At 45.4% G+C, this 15000-nt stretch overlaps 1 protein-coding gene across 1 annotated transcript in view; it reads right to left on the reverse strand.

Annotated features, from left to right (window-relative positions):
* The window catches only part of LOC311234717 (sodium-driven chloride bicarbonate exchanger-like), a gene marked incomplete at both ends in the record, with an annotated part of 69658 nt that overhangs the window by 29561 nt on the left and 25097 nt on the right, over window positions 1-15000 (reverse strand). The window contains 5 exons of the mRNA XM_084321961.1: window positions 73-234; window positions 5628-5733; window positions 9856-10101; window positions 11241-11374; window positions 14633-14807. Coding sequence (XP_084178087.1) covers window positions 73-234; window positions 5628-5733; window positions 9856-10101; window positions 11241-11374; window positions 14633-14807 — 823 coding nt within the window. The remainder of the gene's footprint in view (window positions 1-72; window positions 235-5627; window positions 5734-9855; window positions 10102-11240; window positions 11375-14632; window positions 14808-15000) is intronic.

The raw sequence follows: 15000 nt of genomic DNA on the forward strand, positions 1-15000 counted from the left end.
GGGGGTACAGACAAACAGAGAGAGAAAAAGAGAGAGAGAGAGAGGGTCTAGAAAGAGAGAGGTGGACCTCACCTTGGTCGGGAAATAGCGGCTGAACTTGAACTCCTTGAGGAAGGCAGACATCAAGACGGTGGAGAAGAAGAGGACGACGCACCAGAACAGGACGTCGGGGACGAAGGGGCCATGGGGGCCACAGGCCGTGCCCACGAACTCCCCCCGGAAGACCTCGCACTCCTGCAGGGACCAGGGAGGTGGCAGGATGATCACACTCATCAGGATGCTCAACGACAATAACACTATGTAACACACCATCAAATACACTCACAGCACACACATCCACACGTACACTTTAAATAAACAACTCACTTTACCCACTTTACCCACTTTAGACACTTTAACACACTTTATATTTATTGGTAAAGAGATTTGCACTACAACTCATACCTCATGGCACCATACCCCGGCCTAAGTTGTACCTTCATCCCATTTCTGCATTGTACTGTATATTGTATTGTAACTCAGTTACCCTTCTCTACTCTGCATTGTATATTGTATATATGTATATTGAACACTTTTGTTTACACTTGTTTACGTACTTTTGACTTTCTATTTTATACTTATTTTATACTTATCTATTTTTATCTAGCACACTCTCAGGAGCAAAACAGAAAGAAGCATTTCATATAAAAGTATTCTGTATTTTTGTATGACAACTAATAAAGAAACTTGAAACTTGAACTTGATACTCACAGTATAAACCACCCGCTACCTCTCATCATTGTCGTTATTATTATTATTATTATTATTATTATTATTATTATTATTATTATTATTATTATTATTATTATTATTATTATTATTATTATTATTATTATTATTATTATTATTATTATTATTATTATTACTACTGTTATTGTCCTGTGATGTCTTGTTTATTAGTATTGTTACTGTATTGTGTTGTCTTGTTTCGTGTAAAAAAAAAGAAAAAAAAAAAGATTTGATCACAAAAAAAGCACCCCTACCTCAACCTCACTGGACCTGGTGATGGTATTCACAGTATAAACCACCCCCTACCTCACCCTCACTGGACCTGGTGATGGTATTCACAGTATAAACCACCCCCTACCTCACCCTCACTGGACCTGGTGATGGTATTCACAGTATAAACCACCCGCTACCTCAACCTCACTGGACCTGGTGATGGTATTCACAGTATAAACCACCCGCTACCTCAACCTCACTGGACCTGGTGATGGTATTCACAGTATAAACCACCCGCTACCTCAACCTCACTGGACCTGGTGATGGTATTCACAGTATAAACCACCCCCTACCTCAACCCCACTGGACCTGGTGATGGTATTCACAGTATAAACCACCCGCTACCTCAACCCTCACTGGACCTGGTGATGGTATTCACAGTATAAACCACCCCCTACCTCAACCCCACTGGACCTGGTGATGGTATTCACAGTATAAACCACCCGCTACCTCAACCTCACTGGACCTGGTGATGGTATTCACAGTATAAACCACCCGCTACCTCAACCTCACTGGACCTGGTGATGGTATTCACAGTATAAACCACCCGCTACCTCAACCTCACTGGACCTGGTGATGGTATTCACAGTATAAACCACCCGCTACCTCAACCTCACTGGACCTGGTGATGGTATTCACAGTATAAACCACCCCCTACCTCAACCTCACTGGACCTGGTGATGGTATTCACAGTATAAACCACCCGCTACCTCAACCTCACTGGACCTGGTGATGGTATTCACAGTATAAACCACCCGCTACCTCAACCTCACTGGACCTGGTGATGGTATTCACAGTATAAACCACCCCCTACCTCAACCCCACTGGACCTGGTGATGGTATTCACAGTATAAACCACCCGCTACCTCAACCCTCACTGGACCTGGTGATGGTATTCACAGTATAAACCACCCCCTACCTCAACCCCACTGGACCTGGTGATGGTATTCACAGTATAAACCACCCCCTACCTCAACCCCACTGGACCTCACGCCTCATCGCAGACATCTTAGTCGCAGCCGGTGATTGTAAACAAATAACAGGTGATCATTTAATGATGCTATGAGCTGCGATTATGACACTGTGCCATATTGGTAGGAAATGCATGAGAATGTTAGGAGTATGATGATGATTATGATGTTGATGATGATGGTTAAAATGATAATGATGATGGTGATGATGATGATAATGATGGTGATATTGGTGATGACTGATATATATACTTATTTTATGCCTATTCTTATGTCTGCACGTTCTACGTTGCACTACTTTTATTGTCTTTTATACCTATTCTTATGTCTGAACATTATGCATTGCTTTTATTCTGTCAACTGTATACACATTTTATGCCTATGTTCTTTTTATTTGCTGTGGGGCACTTTGGGCTGCGGTCCATGTGTGAAAGGTGCTATATAGATAGAGTTATTATTATTTATTATTATTATATTGGAAAAAAAATATATATGCATTTGAAATGTCTGTAAAGTCTCGACGACATTGAAAACGAAGGTGACCTCAATTGGCCTTTTCGAGAATAAATAAAGGCTTGAATCTGTATTGATGAACGCCAGTATGTGTACAGCAGTGTGTCGTCTGTCAAGAGTAGGAGTGACACAGAAGGCCTCCGGTGGCCTGACTGATTCACAGCAGAGGAACAGATCCCCTGTTCGCTGTGTGTCACGCTGCTGATTCTGCAGCTAAACCCTGTGAAATCTCACCCCACATGCTGCTAATCCCCCCCACCGTCGCTTCTAGCGTAAGACAATACCAGGACGGGGGCTGCGTAAACAATATCCAGAGCTTGAAGCGGCTAGCTTGCCAGAGTTTGAGCTGAGTCACCGTAGCTTGTCTCACCATGCGGTCCTCTCCTCTCGTCTCATCTCATCGTCTCTCATCTGCTCCTCTCCTATCATCTAGTGAATCATTTATAAGTACTTGGCATAAACGACCACGTTCACTTTTTGACCTTTTAAAGGCTACGTTCGCACTGTGCTCAATTCTGATTTATTGCTCAGATCTGATCATTTTTGTTTGGCTGTTAATTTTTATAATTTTCTTTTAATGTGGCCATCATATTCCAGTGTGAACTGGTCACGCTCCTGAACTGACCCGAAGATGGACGTAAAGAATTGTGACAAATGTTAATCTAGAGAGTGACATAAAATCGCATTGGATGTCGCATGACTGTTCAGACTGAGGTCACATTGCAAAACATCTGACCTGTATCTGATTTAGGACCACATTATGAAAGTGGGCCAAATCAGAATTGAAAAGCTCAGATTCCATGTGAGTTTTGCTGTTCACACTGTCATGACATAATCAGATCTGAGTCACGTATGAGTAAAAAAAAAAAAATATATATATATATATAGATTTGGACCACTTTCACTTGCACTCATTCGGATATCCGTGACATGGAATATGTATTATTTAGACTCTACCTGCTTCATTTCTTTTTCTTTTAAAGGTGTTGTAAGTGGTATTCTTTTGTTAAATAAGTGTTAAATAGCTCTATATTCCAACAGCCATCACTGATATAAAGTGTGTGGTCAGTAACATGGGTCTCTCGTTCCCTCCGCGCAGTACAGTAAACACAAAATACATTTCCTGGTATCCCTTCCCACTTTATCCAATCAGGAGAGAGAACCCTAGATATCTTGCCAAGCCAAATTTGCTGGCAGATTATTTTACTTGTTTTCAAGCACGTAATATTGGTTTTTACTTCTCATTTTTGTCTGACAGTTTTTGCAGTGTGGCGTTCTCTCTCCTGATTGGATAAAGTGGGAACGGGATACCAGGAAATGTATTCTCTGTTTACTGCAGAAGTGGAGGGACTGGGAGACCCGCGTGAATACCAAACCAAGCCGCATTTCTCGGAGACGCTCTCTGATTGGCCGACGCCTGTTTCTACACTGGTTAAGCTTAGGCACTCTTCGAAGTTGGTTAAGGTTAGAGTTTGTCTTAGAGCGTGACGGCAAGTTCTTTCGACGGTTAAGCTTAGGCGCTCTTTCGAAGTTGGTTAAGGTTAGAGTTTGTCTTAGAGCGTGACGGCAAGTTCTTTCGACGGTTAAGCTTAGGCGCTCTTTCGAAGTTGGTTAAGGTTAGAGTTTGTCTTAGAGCATGGCGATAGAACGCCAGGTAGTTTGCAGGCTGTTTGACGTGGCAATGGGCAAAGACACAGCTCGTCACGGATTGGGCAAACGCGTCAGTGGCCAATCAGAGAGCGTCAGTCAGTGCCAATCAGAGAGCGTCAGTCAGTGCCAATCAGAGAGCGTCTCCGAGAAATGCGGCTTGGTTTGGTATACACGCGGGAGACCCATGTTACTGACCAGACACTCTTTATATCAGTGATGGCTGTCAGAATGTAGAGCTATTATTTTAACAAAGAAAACACCACGTACAGCACCTTTAAAGGAACACGCCAACATTTGGGGAAATTCGCTTACCGTCTTCTCCTTGAGATAGATACCAGTTTCCTCTCGGTGTGTTCAGTAGAAAGCGACCCAACTAACACCTCTCCCGAAGGCTAACCGGCACTGTCCGCCTTCATTCATTGTGCTAAGCTAGGCTAACGTGCAGCCAGATAGCTTTCTACTGAACGCACACAGAGAGGAAACTGGTATCTATCTTCTTGTCTCTCTCTCTGGAGAAGACGGTAAGCGAATTTCCCAAATTGTTGGCGTGTTCCTTTAAGTACAAAGCCTAGCTTCTTCCCAGCAGTGGGGGGCCATTGCTCCAGCAGCATGTGGCTCCTGCAGCAGCATGTGATGATGGAGACACTGATCTCTCAGGTCTGTTCCTAGTAGGGCTGTCCCCGACTAAGGATTTGGATAGTCGACTATGATTGGCCGAAATTAGCCGATAGTTGACTATTAGTCGATTTTTTTTTTTTTTTTTTTTTTTTTTTATTATCTTTCTTCCCCTCCTTTTTCCCGATTTCTCTCCCATCCCACCCTTCCTGGTTGTTGCGTACTTTCCCCTACTGTTGGTCCGGGAGACCGGAGACTGTCACATGCTTTCCTCCGACGCATGTGCAGCCTGGGGCAGGCCAACCTGGCCGCGCAGGTTCTCACCGGGGAGAGTGTAGCGTGTGGGAGGCCACACTATCTCTCCTCAGATCCAACCCTCGCTGAGCAGGCGCCCCGACCGAACTGTAGGGGTCGCTGTCCACAACGCCCAGGACCCACCCTTCAGCTTTCCCACCCTCTGATACGGCCAATTGTATCAGTGCGAGGGGCCAGCCAAGCTGATAGCAACGCCGGGAGCTGGATTCGAACAGGCGAATCCTAGTGTCTCCCGGTGTTGGTGACGAACGTAATCTCCGTGCGCCAGAAAGAATGATAAAAAAAAAAAAAAAAAAAAAATATATATATATATATATATTTTTTTTTTATTCGACTAAGAGGTTGGCAGTCGACTACGGCTCCTTTCAATCGATTACTCGACTATTCGACTAATAGGGGTCAGCCCTAGTTCCTAGTGTGTGTGTGTGTGTGTGTGTGTGTGTGTGTGTGTGTGTGTGTGTGTGTGTGTGTGTGTGTGTGTGTGTGTGTGTGTGTGTGTGCTGCGTGTGGATGTCTTCTTACATTGACCTCCAGGGCTGTCCAGTTGACCTGGGACACCGTGATGTTCTTCTCCTCCCAGAAGCTCAGGGTCTCGTTGCTGGGGTTCATGGGCTCAACGCAGGCACACCTGTGGAGACAGAAGCACTTGGAAATAATGGATTCACCGCACGAATGCGAGGGACACAAGCGTTGTAGATGCAGTCTGATATTAAAAGGGAATGTCGCCCATTTTAAGAATTCACACATGTTCTTCCTGTGCCCCAGGACAGTTCAGTCAGTATGTTCATCCTGTACCTCAGGACAGTTCAGTCAGTATGTTCATCCTGTACCTCAGGACAGTTCAGTCAGTATGTTCTTCCTGTGCCCCAGGACAGTTCAGTCAGTATGTTCTTCCTGTGCCCCAGGACAGTTCAGTCAGTATGTTCTTCCTGTGCCTCAGGACAGTTCAGTCAGTATGTTCTTCCTGTGCCCCAGGACAGTTCAGTCAGTATGTTCTTCCTGTGCCCCAGGACAGTTCAGTCAGTATGTTCTTCCTGTGCCCCAGGACAGTTCAGTCAGTATGGTCTTCCTGTGTCTCAGGACAGTTCAGTCAGTATGTTCTTCCTGTGCCCCAGGACAGTTCAGTCAGTATGTTCTTCCTGTGTCTCAGGACAGTTCAGTCAGTATGTTCTTCCTGTGTCTCAGGACAGTTCAGTCAGTATGTTCTTCCTGTGTCTCAGGACAGTTCAGTCAGTCAGTATGTTCTTCCTGTGCCTCAGGACAGTTCAGTCAGTATGTTCTTCCTGTGCCCCAGGACAGTTCACTCAGTATGTTCTTCCTGTGCCTCAGGACAGTTCAGTCAGTATGTTCTTCCTGTGCCCCAGGACAGTTCAGTCAGTATGTTCTTCCTGTGCCCCAGGACAGTTCAGTCAGTATGTTCTTCCTGTGTCTCAGGACAGTTCAGTCAGTATGTTCTTCCTGTGTCTCAGGACAGTTCAGTCAGTATGTTCTTCCTGTGCCCCAGGACAGTTCAGTCAGTATGTTCTTCCTGTGTCTCAGGACAGTTCAGTCAGTATGTTCTTCCTGTGCCCCAGGACAGTTCAGTCAGTATGGTCTTCCTGTGCCCCAGGACAGTTCAGTCAGTATGTTCTTCCTGTGCCCCAGGACAGTTCAGTCAGTATGTTCTTCCTGTGCCCCAGGACAGTTCAGTCAGTATGTTCTTCCTGTGTCTCAGGACAGTTCAGTCAGTATGTTCTTCCTGTGTCTCAGGACAGTTCAGTCAGTATGTTCTTCTTGTGTCTCAGGACAGTTCAGTCAGTATGTTCTTCCTGTGCCTCAGGACAGTTCAGTCAGTATGTTCTTCCTGTGTCTCAGGACAGTTCAGTCAGTATGTTCTTCCTGTGTCTCAGGACAGTTCAGTCAGTATGTTCTTCCTGTGTCTCAGGACAGTTCAGTCAGTATGTTCTTCCTGTGCCCCAGGACAGTTCAGTCAGTATGTTCTTCCTGTGTCTCAGGACAGTTCAGTCAGTATGTTCTTCCTGTGCCTCAGGACAGTTCAGTCAGTATGTTCTTCCTGTGCCTCAGGACAGTTCAGTCAGTATGTTCTTCCTGTGCCTCAGGACAGTTCAGTCAGTATGTTCTTCCTGTGCCTCAGGACAGTTCAGTCAGTATGTTCTTCCTGTGCCCCAGGACAGTTCAGTCAGTATGTTCTTCCTGTGTCTCAGGACAGTTCAGTCAGTATGTTCTTCCTGTGCCTCAGGACAGTTCAGTCAGTATGTTCTTCCTGTGCCTCAGGACAGTTCAGTCAGTATGTTCTTCCTGTGCCTCAGGACAGTTCAGTCAGTATGTTCTTCCTGTGCCCCAGGACAGTTCAGTCAGTATGTTCTTCCTGTGCCCCAGGACAGTTCAGTCAGTATGTTCTTCCTGTGCCTCAGGACAGTTCAGTCAGTATGTTCTTCCTGTGCCTCAGGACAGTTCAGTCAGTATGTGAACCACTGCTCCATAGACAATGAATGGGGTTCTGACTCTGCGAGGTCATAATACGTCTGTGTGAAACTCTTGCACTGAAATGAGCCCAATTCGTTGTCTATGGAGCAGGCCCAGATTTGACATCCCAGTGACATCACCAACTGGAAGGTTTTCTTTGTGTTTTTTTAATTCAGCACGTGCACACACGCACACGCGCACGCACGCACGCTAGCACGCACATGCACACACACACACGGAGGCTGCTGTGGAGGTTGGGTTGCATAATAAATGACTCAGAAGAGCTGGACTCATATAGTCACACATACTAACAGACACTACATGTACTGTATGGAAGTGCGCACGTACACACACACACACACACACACACACACACACACACACACACACACACACACACACACACACACACACACACACACACACACACACACAGACACACACACAGACACACACAGACACACACACACGCACACACACAGACACCAATGCACCTAAAAGTGCTGAGACTCTGAACAGCATTCTGAAAACCAGCAGCAGTCAAGCGTCGACTACCAGCTGTCACACCGGCCTCAGTGCGAAACCCCTCAGTCCACTCTCTCGTACCCACGGGGGGGGGCGGGGGGGGGGGGGGGGGGGAGATTACCAGACGAACATGAACATCAACTGCACACGAACATGTTCAGCCCCGTATAACCGACGACGTCCCCTAGGCTCCTATACCGTGCGGCGCCGAGCGGGCCGGGCGGTGCGCCGACAACATCCGCATCCACTCCCGTCACACATCAGAGGGGGACTGGACTCTGACGCGGCTTAACGGTAATGCCTGCTCTCCATCCAGCAGCGTCCACGCGGGATTATTCACCGTAAAGAAATAATCTTGGGAGTATTACACAAAGAAAAAGCTGGATGAAGTGGTGACAGCCGACAGAGATGCTCCATCTGCCCCTTCTGACGGAGGAACCACATGCAGGCCGCCTCTGGGCCACGTGCGCGTAGAGCCACTCATCCATGTGATGTATACCAGGGCACCACAAGAACAACAACAACAACAACAACAACAAACAACCACGCTAACGATGTATAGGGGACCCGAAGTGAAGGACTTAATCCTCTGGATGACATAATGACGGCTCTGCAATCCGTCGAAAGCCAGAAACATCAATAGACGATGGGACAGACTCCCAGTGGGAGTATCACTCAGTCGGTGACGTGCAAAAACACACTCCGTTTGTGTCTCGGTCTCATTACACAGTTGTGTGTCAGTCTCATTATACAGTTGTGTCTCAGTGTCACTACACAGTTGTGTCTCAGTCTCATTACACAGTTGTGTCTCAGTCTCATTACAGTTGTGTCTCAGTGTCATTACACAGTTGTGTCTCAGTCTCACTACACAGTTGTGTCTCAGTCTCATTACACAGTTGTGTCTCAGTCTCACTACACAGTTGTGTCTCAGTGTCATTACACCGTTGTGTCTCAGTCTCATTATACAGTTGTGTCTCAGTGTCATTACACAGTTGTGTCTCAGTGTCATTACACAGTTGTGTCTCAGTGTCATTACACAGTTGTGTCTCAGTCTCACTACACAGTTGTGTCTCAGTCTCACTACACAGTTGTGTCTCAGTCTCACTACACAGTTGTGTCTCAGTGTCATTACACAGTTGTGTCTCAGTCTCATTATACAGTTGTGTCTCAGTGTCATTACACAGTTGTGTCTCAGTCTCACTACACAGTTGTGTCTCAGTGTCATTACACAGTTGTGTCTCAGTGTCATTACACAGTTGTGTCTCAGTCTCATTACACAGTTGTGTCTCAGTCTCACTACACAGTTGTGTCTCAGTGTCATTACAGTTGTGTCTCATGTCTCTCTCACTACACAGTTGTGTCTCAGTCTCATTACACAGTTGTGTCTCAGTCTCACTACACAGTTGTGTCTCAGTGTCATTACACAGTTGTGTCTCATGTGTCAGGAGAGACGGGTCAGGAGAGACGTGTCAGGACTCGGAGAGACGTAAATTATATACCTCACATTCACCCATTCACCCACACATTCACACACCGACGGCGGACGCAACCGCATGCAAGGTGCCAACCTGCTCACCGGGGAGCAATTAGGGGTGTCTTGCTCAAGGACACTTTGACACATTGCCGGGGAGGAGCGGGAAATCGAACCAGGAACCTTCCAATTACGAGACGACCACTCTACCTCCCGAGAGCCACTGTGGCCTCCTCCTGTGTGCGACGGGAGTCCCGTGAGGAGAGGTGTACGAGGGGCGCTGCTTACGAGTACTGCGTGAGCCTCTGCAGGTTGTTGTTGTTGTTGATGGGGTAGTGCGTGCCCAGGTGGATCAGCTTCTCCAGCGCCTCGTAGATGAAGATGAGGCAGATCAGGGCGGCGAAGGCCTCCTCGGTGAAGCGCGTGATGTAGCAGACGAGCGAGCTGGCGTCCGTGGCCACCAGGAGCAGACACAGGAAGGCGGTCCACAGGCCGATGCAGGCCCTCAGGGAGAGGTAGGAGAGGTCGTACTCCCTGCGGCACGGACACACACACACAGACACACACACAGACATGTGAATGAATGAATGAATGAATGAATGAATGAATGAATGAATGAATGAATGAATGAATGAATGAATGACATTTTGTGTCCGACGACCCATCCCTTACGGGATTATGAGACACCAAAAACAATAATTGAATACAACATTGACTTCCCAAGGTTTGGAAGCTACACCATGCACACCATCGGAGGCGAAAATAAATACATCACATTATTATGTTCTCTTCGTACGTTTATCCCAAGCTTTCTCTAAATATTCTGCAAGTGCAAATACCCTGTGATCAAAAATCCATTTTAGTCTTTCTCCATCACTCAACCACATTAACTCAAGATCATATCATAATATAATGGACAATAATGGACAATATCAATATCAATATTACAGTAAATACAGATCCGCTCTTCTTCTGTGACCCCCCGGTAACGTCCGGTTTAGAGGTGCAGGGGCAAAGTTTAGACACTTTAACACTACATTATATTGATCTATTATTAAAGAGATTTGCACTACATTCATACCTCATTTGCAATTGCACCTTACCTCAAAGTTTTGTACCTCAATTTCTGCACTGTTTACTCATTTTTTACTCACTGTACTTAGACTGTACCTAGGTTGTACTTTAGATTGTATATTGTATATTCCTCTTTTTTTTTTTACTTACTTACTTTTGACTACTTTCTTACTTACTTTTTTTACTGTATGAAGCACACTCTCAGGGGCTCATACAGAACCAAGCATTTCACCGTGAAGTATGTGTATTTTATTGTGATATTTAATAAACAAACTTGAACTTGAAATCCCAGAGCAGAGCTGGGCACATAATGACCATTGTCTTTTAGATAATAGAGCACACACATATTTTTCATTTCTATAATAACCTTTCATCGTACTAAATGTTCTTCATTTTGGTTTATGTAGTATTTCCTGTGACCATTTAATCTGATGTATGTTAGACAAGGCTTCCTTAACCAAACCAAGGAGATGGTTACATTAAATACATGTGAGTCATGTATTTATGACCAACACGATACGGCTGGGTGTCGGCAGCGATCACCCGATTCAAATACAATCAAAGTTTTGATTGTCCTGCTGTGATTTAATTCGACATACTTGCAGAATTTGAAGAGGATCTTTTCAAAGACGAGCACAGGCCCTGTGCTGCCCAAGATGGTTAGAGGCTGTCCAGCGAACAGAGAGTAGGCTATTCCAGTCATGGACGCTCCAAACAGGGACTCAATTGCACTCTGAAAAAACAAAGGACAACAACGGTTAGCTCGTGAATCAATCAGCCGCTAGTTTATTTGATTCAGCCTTTTTCCTCGTAGAATGAACTTCTCAGCAAGCGCGCTGGTGTTTTGTAGGCGCTCGGACTGAGTGTACACAAGTAGGTAGTAGGTACACACAGAGAAACACGCTGCGCTCAGTTGTTTATCAAGCATGGTCTCTCTGGACACCTCATTCAATCTTTATTTAACCTCGAAAGATCACCGAGAGCAAGTTCTCCTTTACAATGACGCCGAGAGGCACAACGCATAATACAAAAACAATATAGAAACAGAAAGGTTTAAATTGTTCAATCAATTAAACTATTTAAATTAAAAAGAAACAACTACAGACTGAGGTGAAACGGTTGGCTATTATAGATTTAAACTGACCAATGGAGACTAAAGTATTGAGTTTTAAAGTGCTTTGGAAAATCATTCCACGTGTCGGGGGCAGTGAAGCTAAAAGCAGAATTTCCTAATTCAGTGCAAACTCTAGGGACCTTAAAAGAACACGCCAACATTTGGGGATTAGCTTACCGTCTTCTCCAGAGAGAGACAAGAAGATAGATACCAGTCTCCTCTCTGTGCGTTCAGTAGACAGCTATCTGGCTGCACGTTAGCCTAGCTTAGCACAATGAATGGAAGCGGACAGTGCCGGTTAGCCTAGGCATTGTCAAACTAACACCTCTCCCGAAGGCTAATCGGCCATGTCCGCTTCCATTCATTGTGCTAAGCTAGGCTACTGTTACATTTGCACTAAAAGAACATGCCAACATTTGTGGAAATCAATGGACGTGGACATGACCATTCATTGTGCTAAGCTAGGCTAACGTGCAGCCAGATAGCTTTCTACTGAACGCACTGAGAGGAAACTGGTATCTATCTTCTTGTCTCTCTCTCTGGAGAAGACGATACGATAATTTCCCAAAATGTTGGCGTGTTCTTTTAAGGGTAAATCAATCTCCAGAGCGAGTGTGATACGGTCCAGAGTTCCAGTCCAGTAATGAATCCCATGGTTTTCTGAAGACAATGCATGCTATTCTCAGCCTTCTCAGCATATAAGAAATTACTCAAATATAAGGTGACACATAAATATAAAACCTTATTATTATCCTAATTATATTTTATCTATATAACATAACTGTATTCAAATAGTGACAAAGGGGGAAAAAAGAAAAAGATAAAAAGATATATATAAATAAAAACATAAATAAATGTGTATACATTTTGTACATACAACTATGAAAATGTTGTAACCTTTGCTACCTATCTTTGTGAAAGTGGCTTCTCAGCTCTGGTCCAGCTGAAGACTTCTTAGCTTAACATAACAGACCGACAGTAAGTTTGGGGGAACTAATGGGATAACTGGGGATGTTGTTTGGTCCTGACAAGAGTCTCAAAGCAACTCTGAGGTCATGCTCAATGTCCAATATGTTCCTCTGCTCTGTCTTCAGCTGGACCAGAGCTGAGAAGCCACTTTCACAAAGATAGGTAGTGCAAAAAAAAACAAAAAAAAAAAAAAAAAAAAAATTTTTATATATATATATTTTTTTTATATAATTGTTTTTAGATTAGTCGACTAATCGGAAAAATTATCGACAGATTAGTCGACTACCAAAATAGTCATTAGTTGCAGCCCTACATGGAAGTAACACCTACAGCAGGGGCATAATTACTGAGAGTGCTCCTCCCGAGAGTGAAGAGGCGAGGAGAAGTGCACACGCAATTTCATGAGATGTAAATAACCTCTGGACACAGCCATCCTTATTCTGTTGTGATTGCATGGATACATATTACATACAGTCAGCTAGTAATAAATAATTACACACAGGGGGGAACACTGATCTATATAGGTCATAGGAGGTGGGTAAATGGTAAATGGTAAATGGCTGCATTTATATAGCACTTTTATCCAAACCGCTTTACAATTTGTTCCTCACATCTCACCCATTCACTCACCGATGGCGGAGGCAACCATGCAAGGTGCCAACCTGCTCATCAGGAGCAATTAGGGGTTAAGTGTCTTGCTCAAGGACACTTCGACACGCTGCAGGTGGGTGTGTCCAGGTGGGAGAGACAATAGACCTATCTCAAACCCTGCCCTCTTTTCTTGATCCTCCAATCACAACTGTCGCTTACCTCGGACAAACAAAGTTTGGAGGATCAAGAAAAGAGGGCAGGGTTTGAGATAGGTCCATTGGATTGGATTGGATGGGGGGGGGGGGGGGGAGTTAGGACTTAGGAGGTGGGGAAGGGGGATGGTATCAGGTGAGAGGGACGAGGTAAGGAAGCGGGAGGTGAGTTGGGAGGAGGAGGGGGGTAGGGGACATGGTTTAGGGGGCTGGGGAGGGTTGAAACATGGCCGGGGGCAGGGACGTGCACAGGACTTTAGAGGGGCAGGTGCTCAAAGGCTGAAAAGGGCACTATACCTGTGTGTGTTCTAACCGAGCGCGCGTAGCACACAAGCCCGATTTTTAAGGGCCCTTTTCGGGCGGGGGGGGGGCCCCCTTTTTATGCTTTTTGGGGGGTTTTGGTGATCAAATATTGAATATTGAACTATAATAATCAGTGCAGGAGCTCACTTATCCTTGAAAGACACTTTTATCACTGACTTAAAAGGCCCATACATCTCCATAAATGTTCAGGGGGGAGGGAATAAGTGCTTACCCTACAGACCCCAAGAAGTGCTGTCTTTATTGTTTAATATAAATGCCTTTTTTATTCCAATCCCGATTTGTATTTGAGATTCCCAAATCCCATCGGACTTGACTTCTTCGTGTCCCTCAGTGAGTGTAATACCAGCATTCAACTGTATGCGCCACAGCGGTTTCTATCATCATCATCATCACCACCCACGCTATGCATAAAATATATAGGTCCGCGGAGAGGCACGGTGAGGAGGCTGTGCAAACTGCAATGGAATATGGGGCATCTCTCTCTCTTTACCTAATATTTTGATTCTATCCTGACATTTTTCAGTTGGAAGGGCAGTCTATATGCATAACGGTAAAAAGAAGAAGAAAAGAAAATATTTTCTTTCAAAAAGGGCACTTTTTTATGAGGCTCAAAAAGGCAGGTGCTCAAGCACCCCTTGGGCTCTATGTGTGCACGTGCCTGGCCGGGGGATTGTTTGAGGGGGGAGGGGACTAGGCTACACAGGCTGCTACAGTAACGGTCACAGTCTCTTCCTTGGGCAGGATAAAGTTGGCTTGAGTGTTTAGAAGTGTGTCCCCTCACCACGCGTCCCTCCGTGGCTTCCCCCAGGAGACCCCCGAAGGTGATGACCGGGGACATGCAGGCGCAGTACAGGAACAGGAAGGAGGCCAGACACTGCAGGCTGAGGGCGTCCTTGTAGTCGGACAGGTACTTAGGGGCCTTGCGCTTGATGTCCAGGATGAGGCCTCCAAAGAGCCTGGGGGAGAGAGAGAGAGAGAGAGAGGCACACATAAGCTAGCTGTACTCACACTCACACAGAAAAAGAGGCCATTCCCACACAGACAGGTACCCAGGATTGGCTTGGAAACAGGACACACACGGACACACACAGACAGACAGACACACACACACACACACACACACACACACACACACACACACACACACAC

The sequence above is a fragment of the Notolepis coatsorum genome (genome assembly GCF_963971535.1).
Source record: "Notolepis coatsorum genome assembly, chromosome: 1".
Taxonomy (NCBI): domain Eukaryota; kingdom Metazoa; phylum Chordata; class Actinopteri; order Aulopiformes; family Paralepididae; genus Notolepis; species Notolepis coatsorum.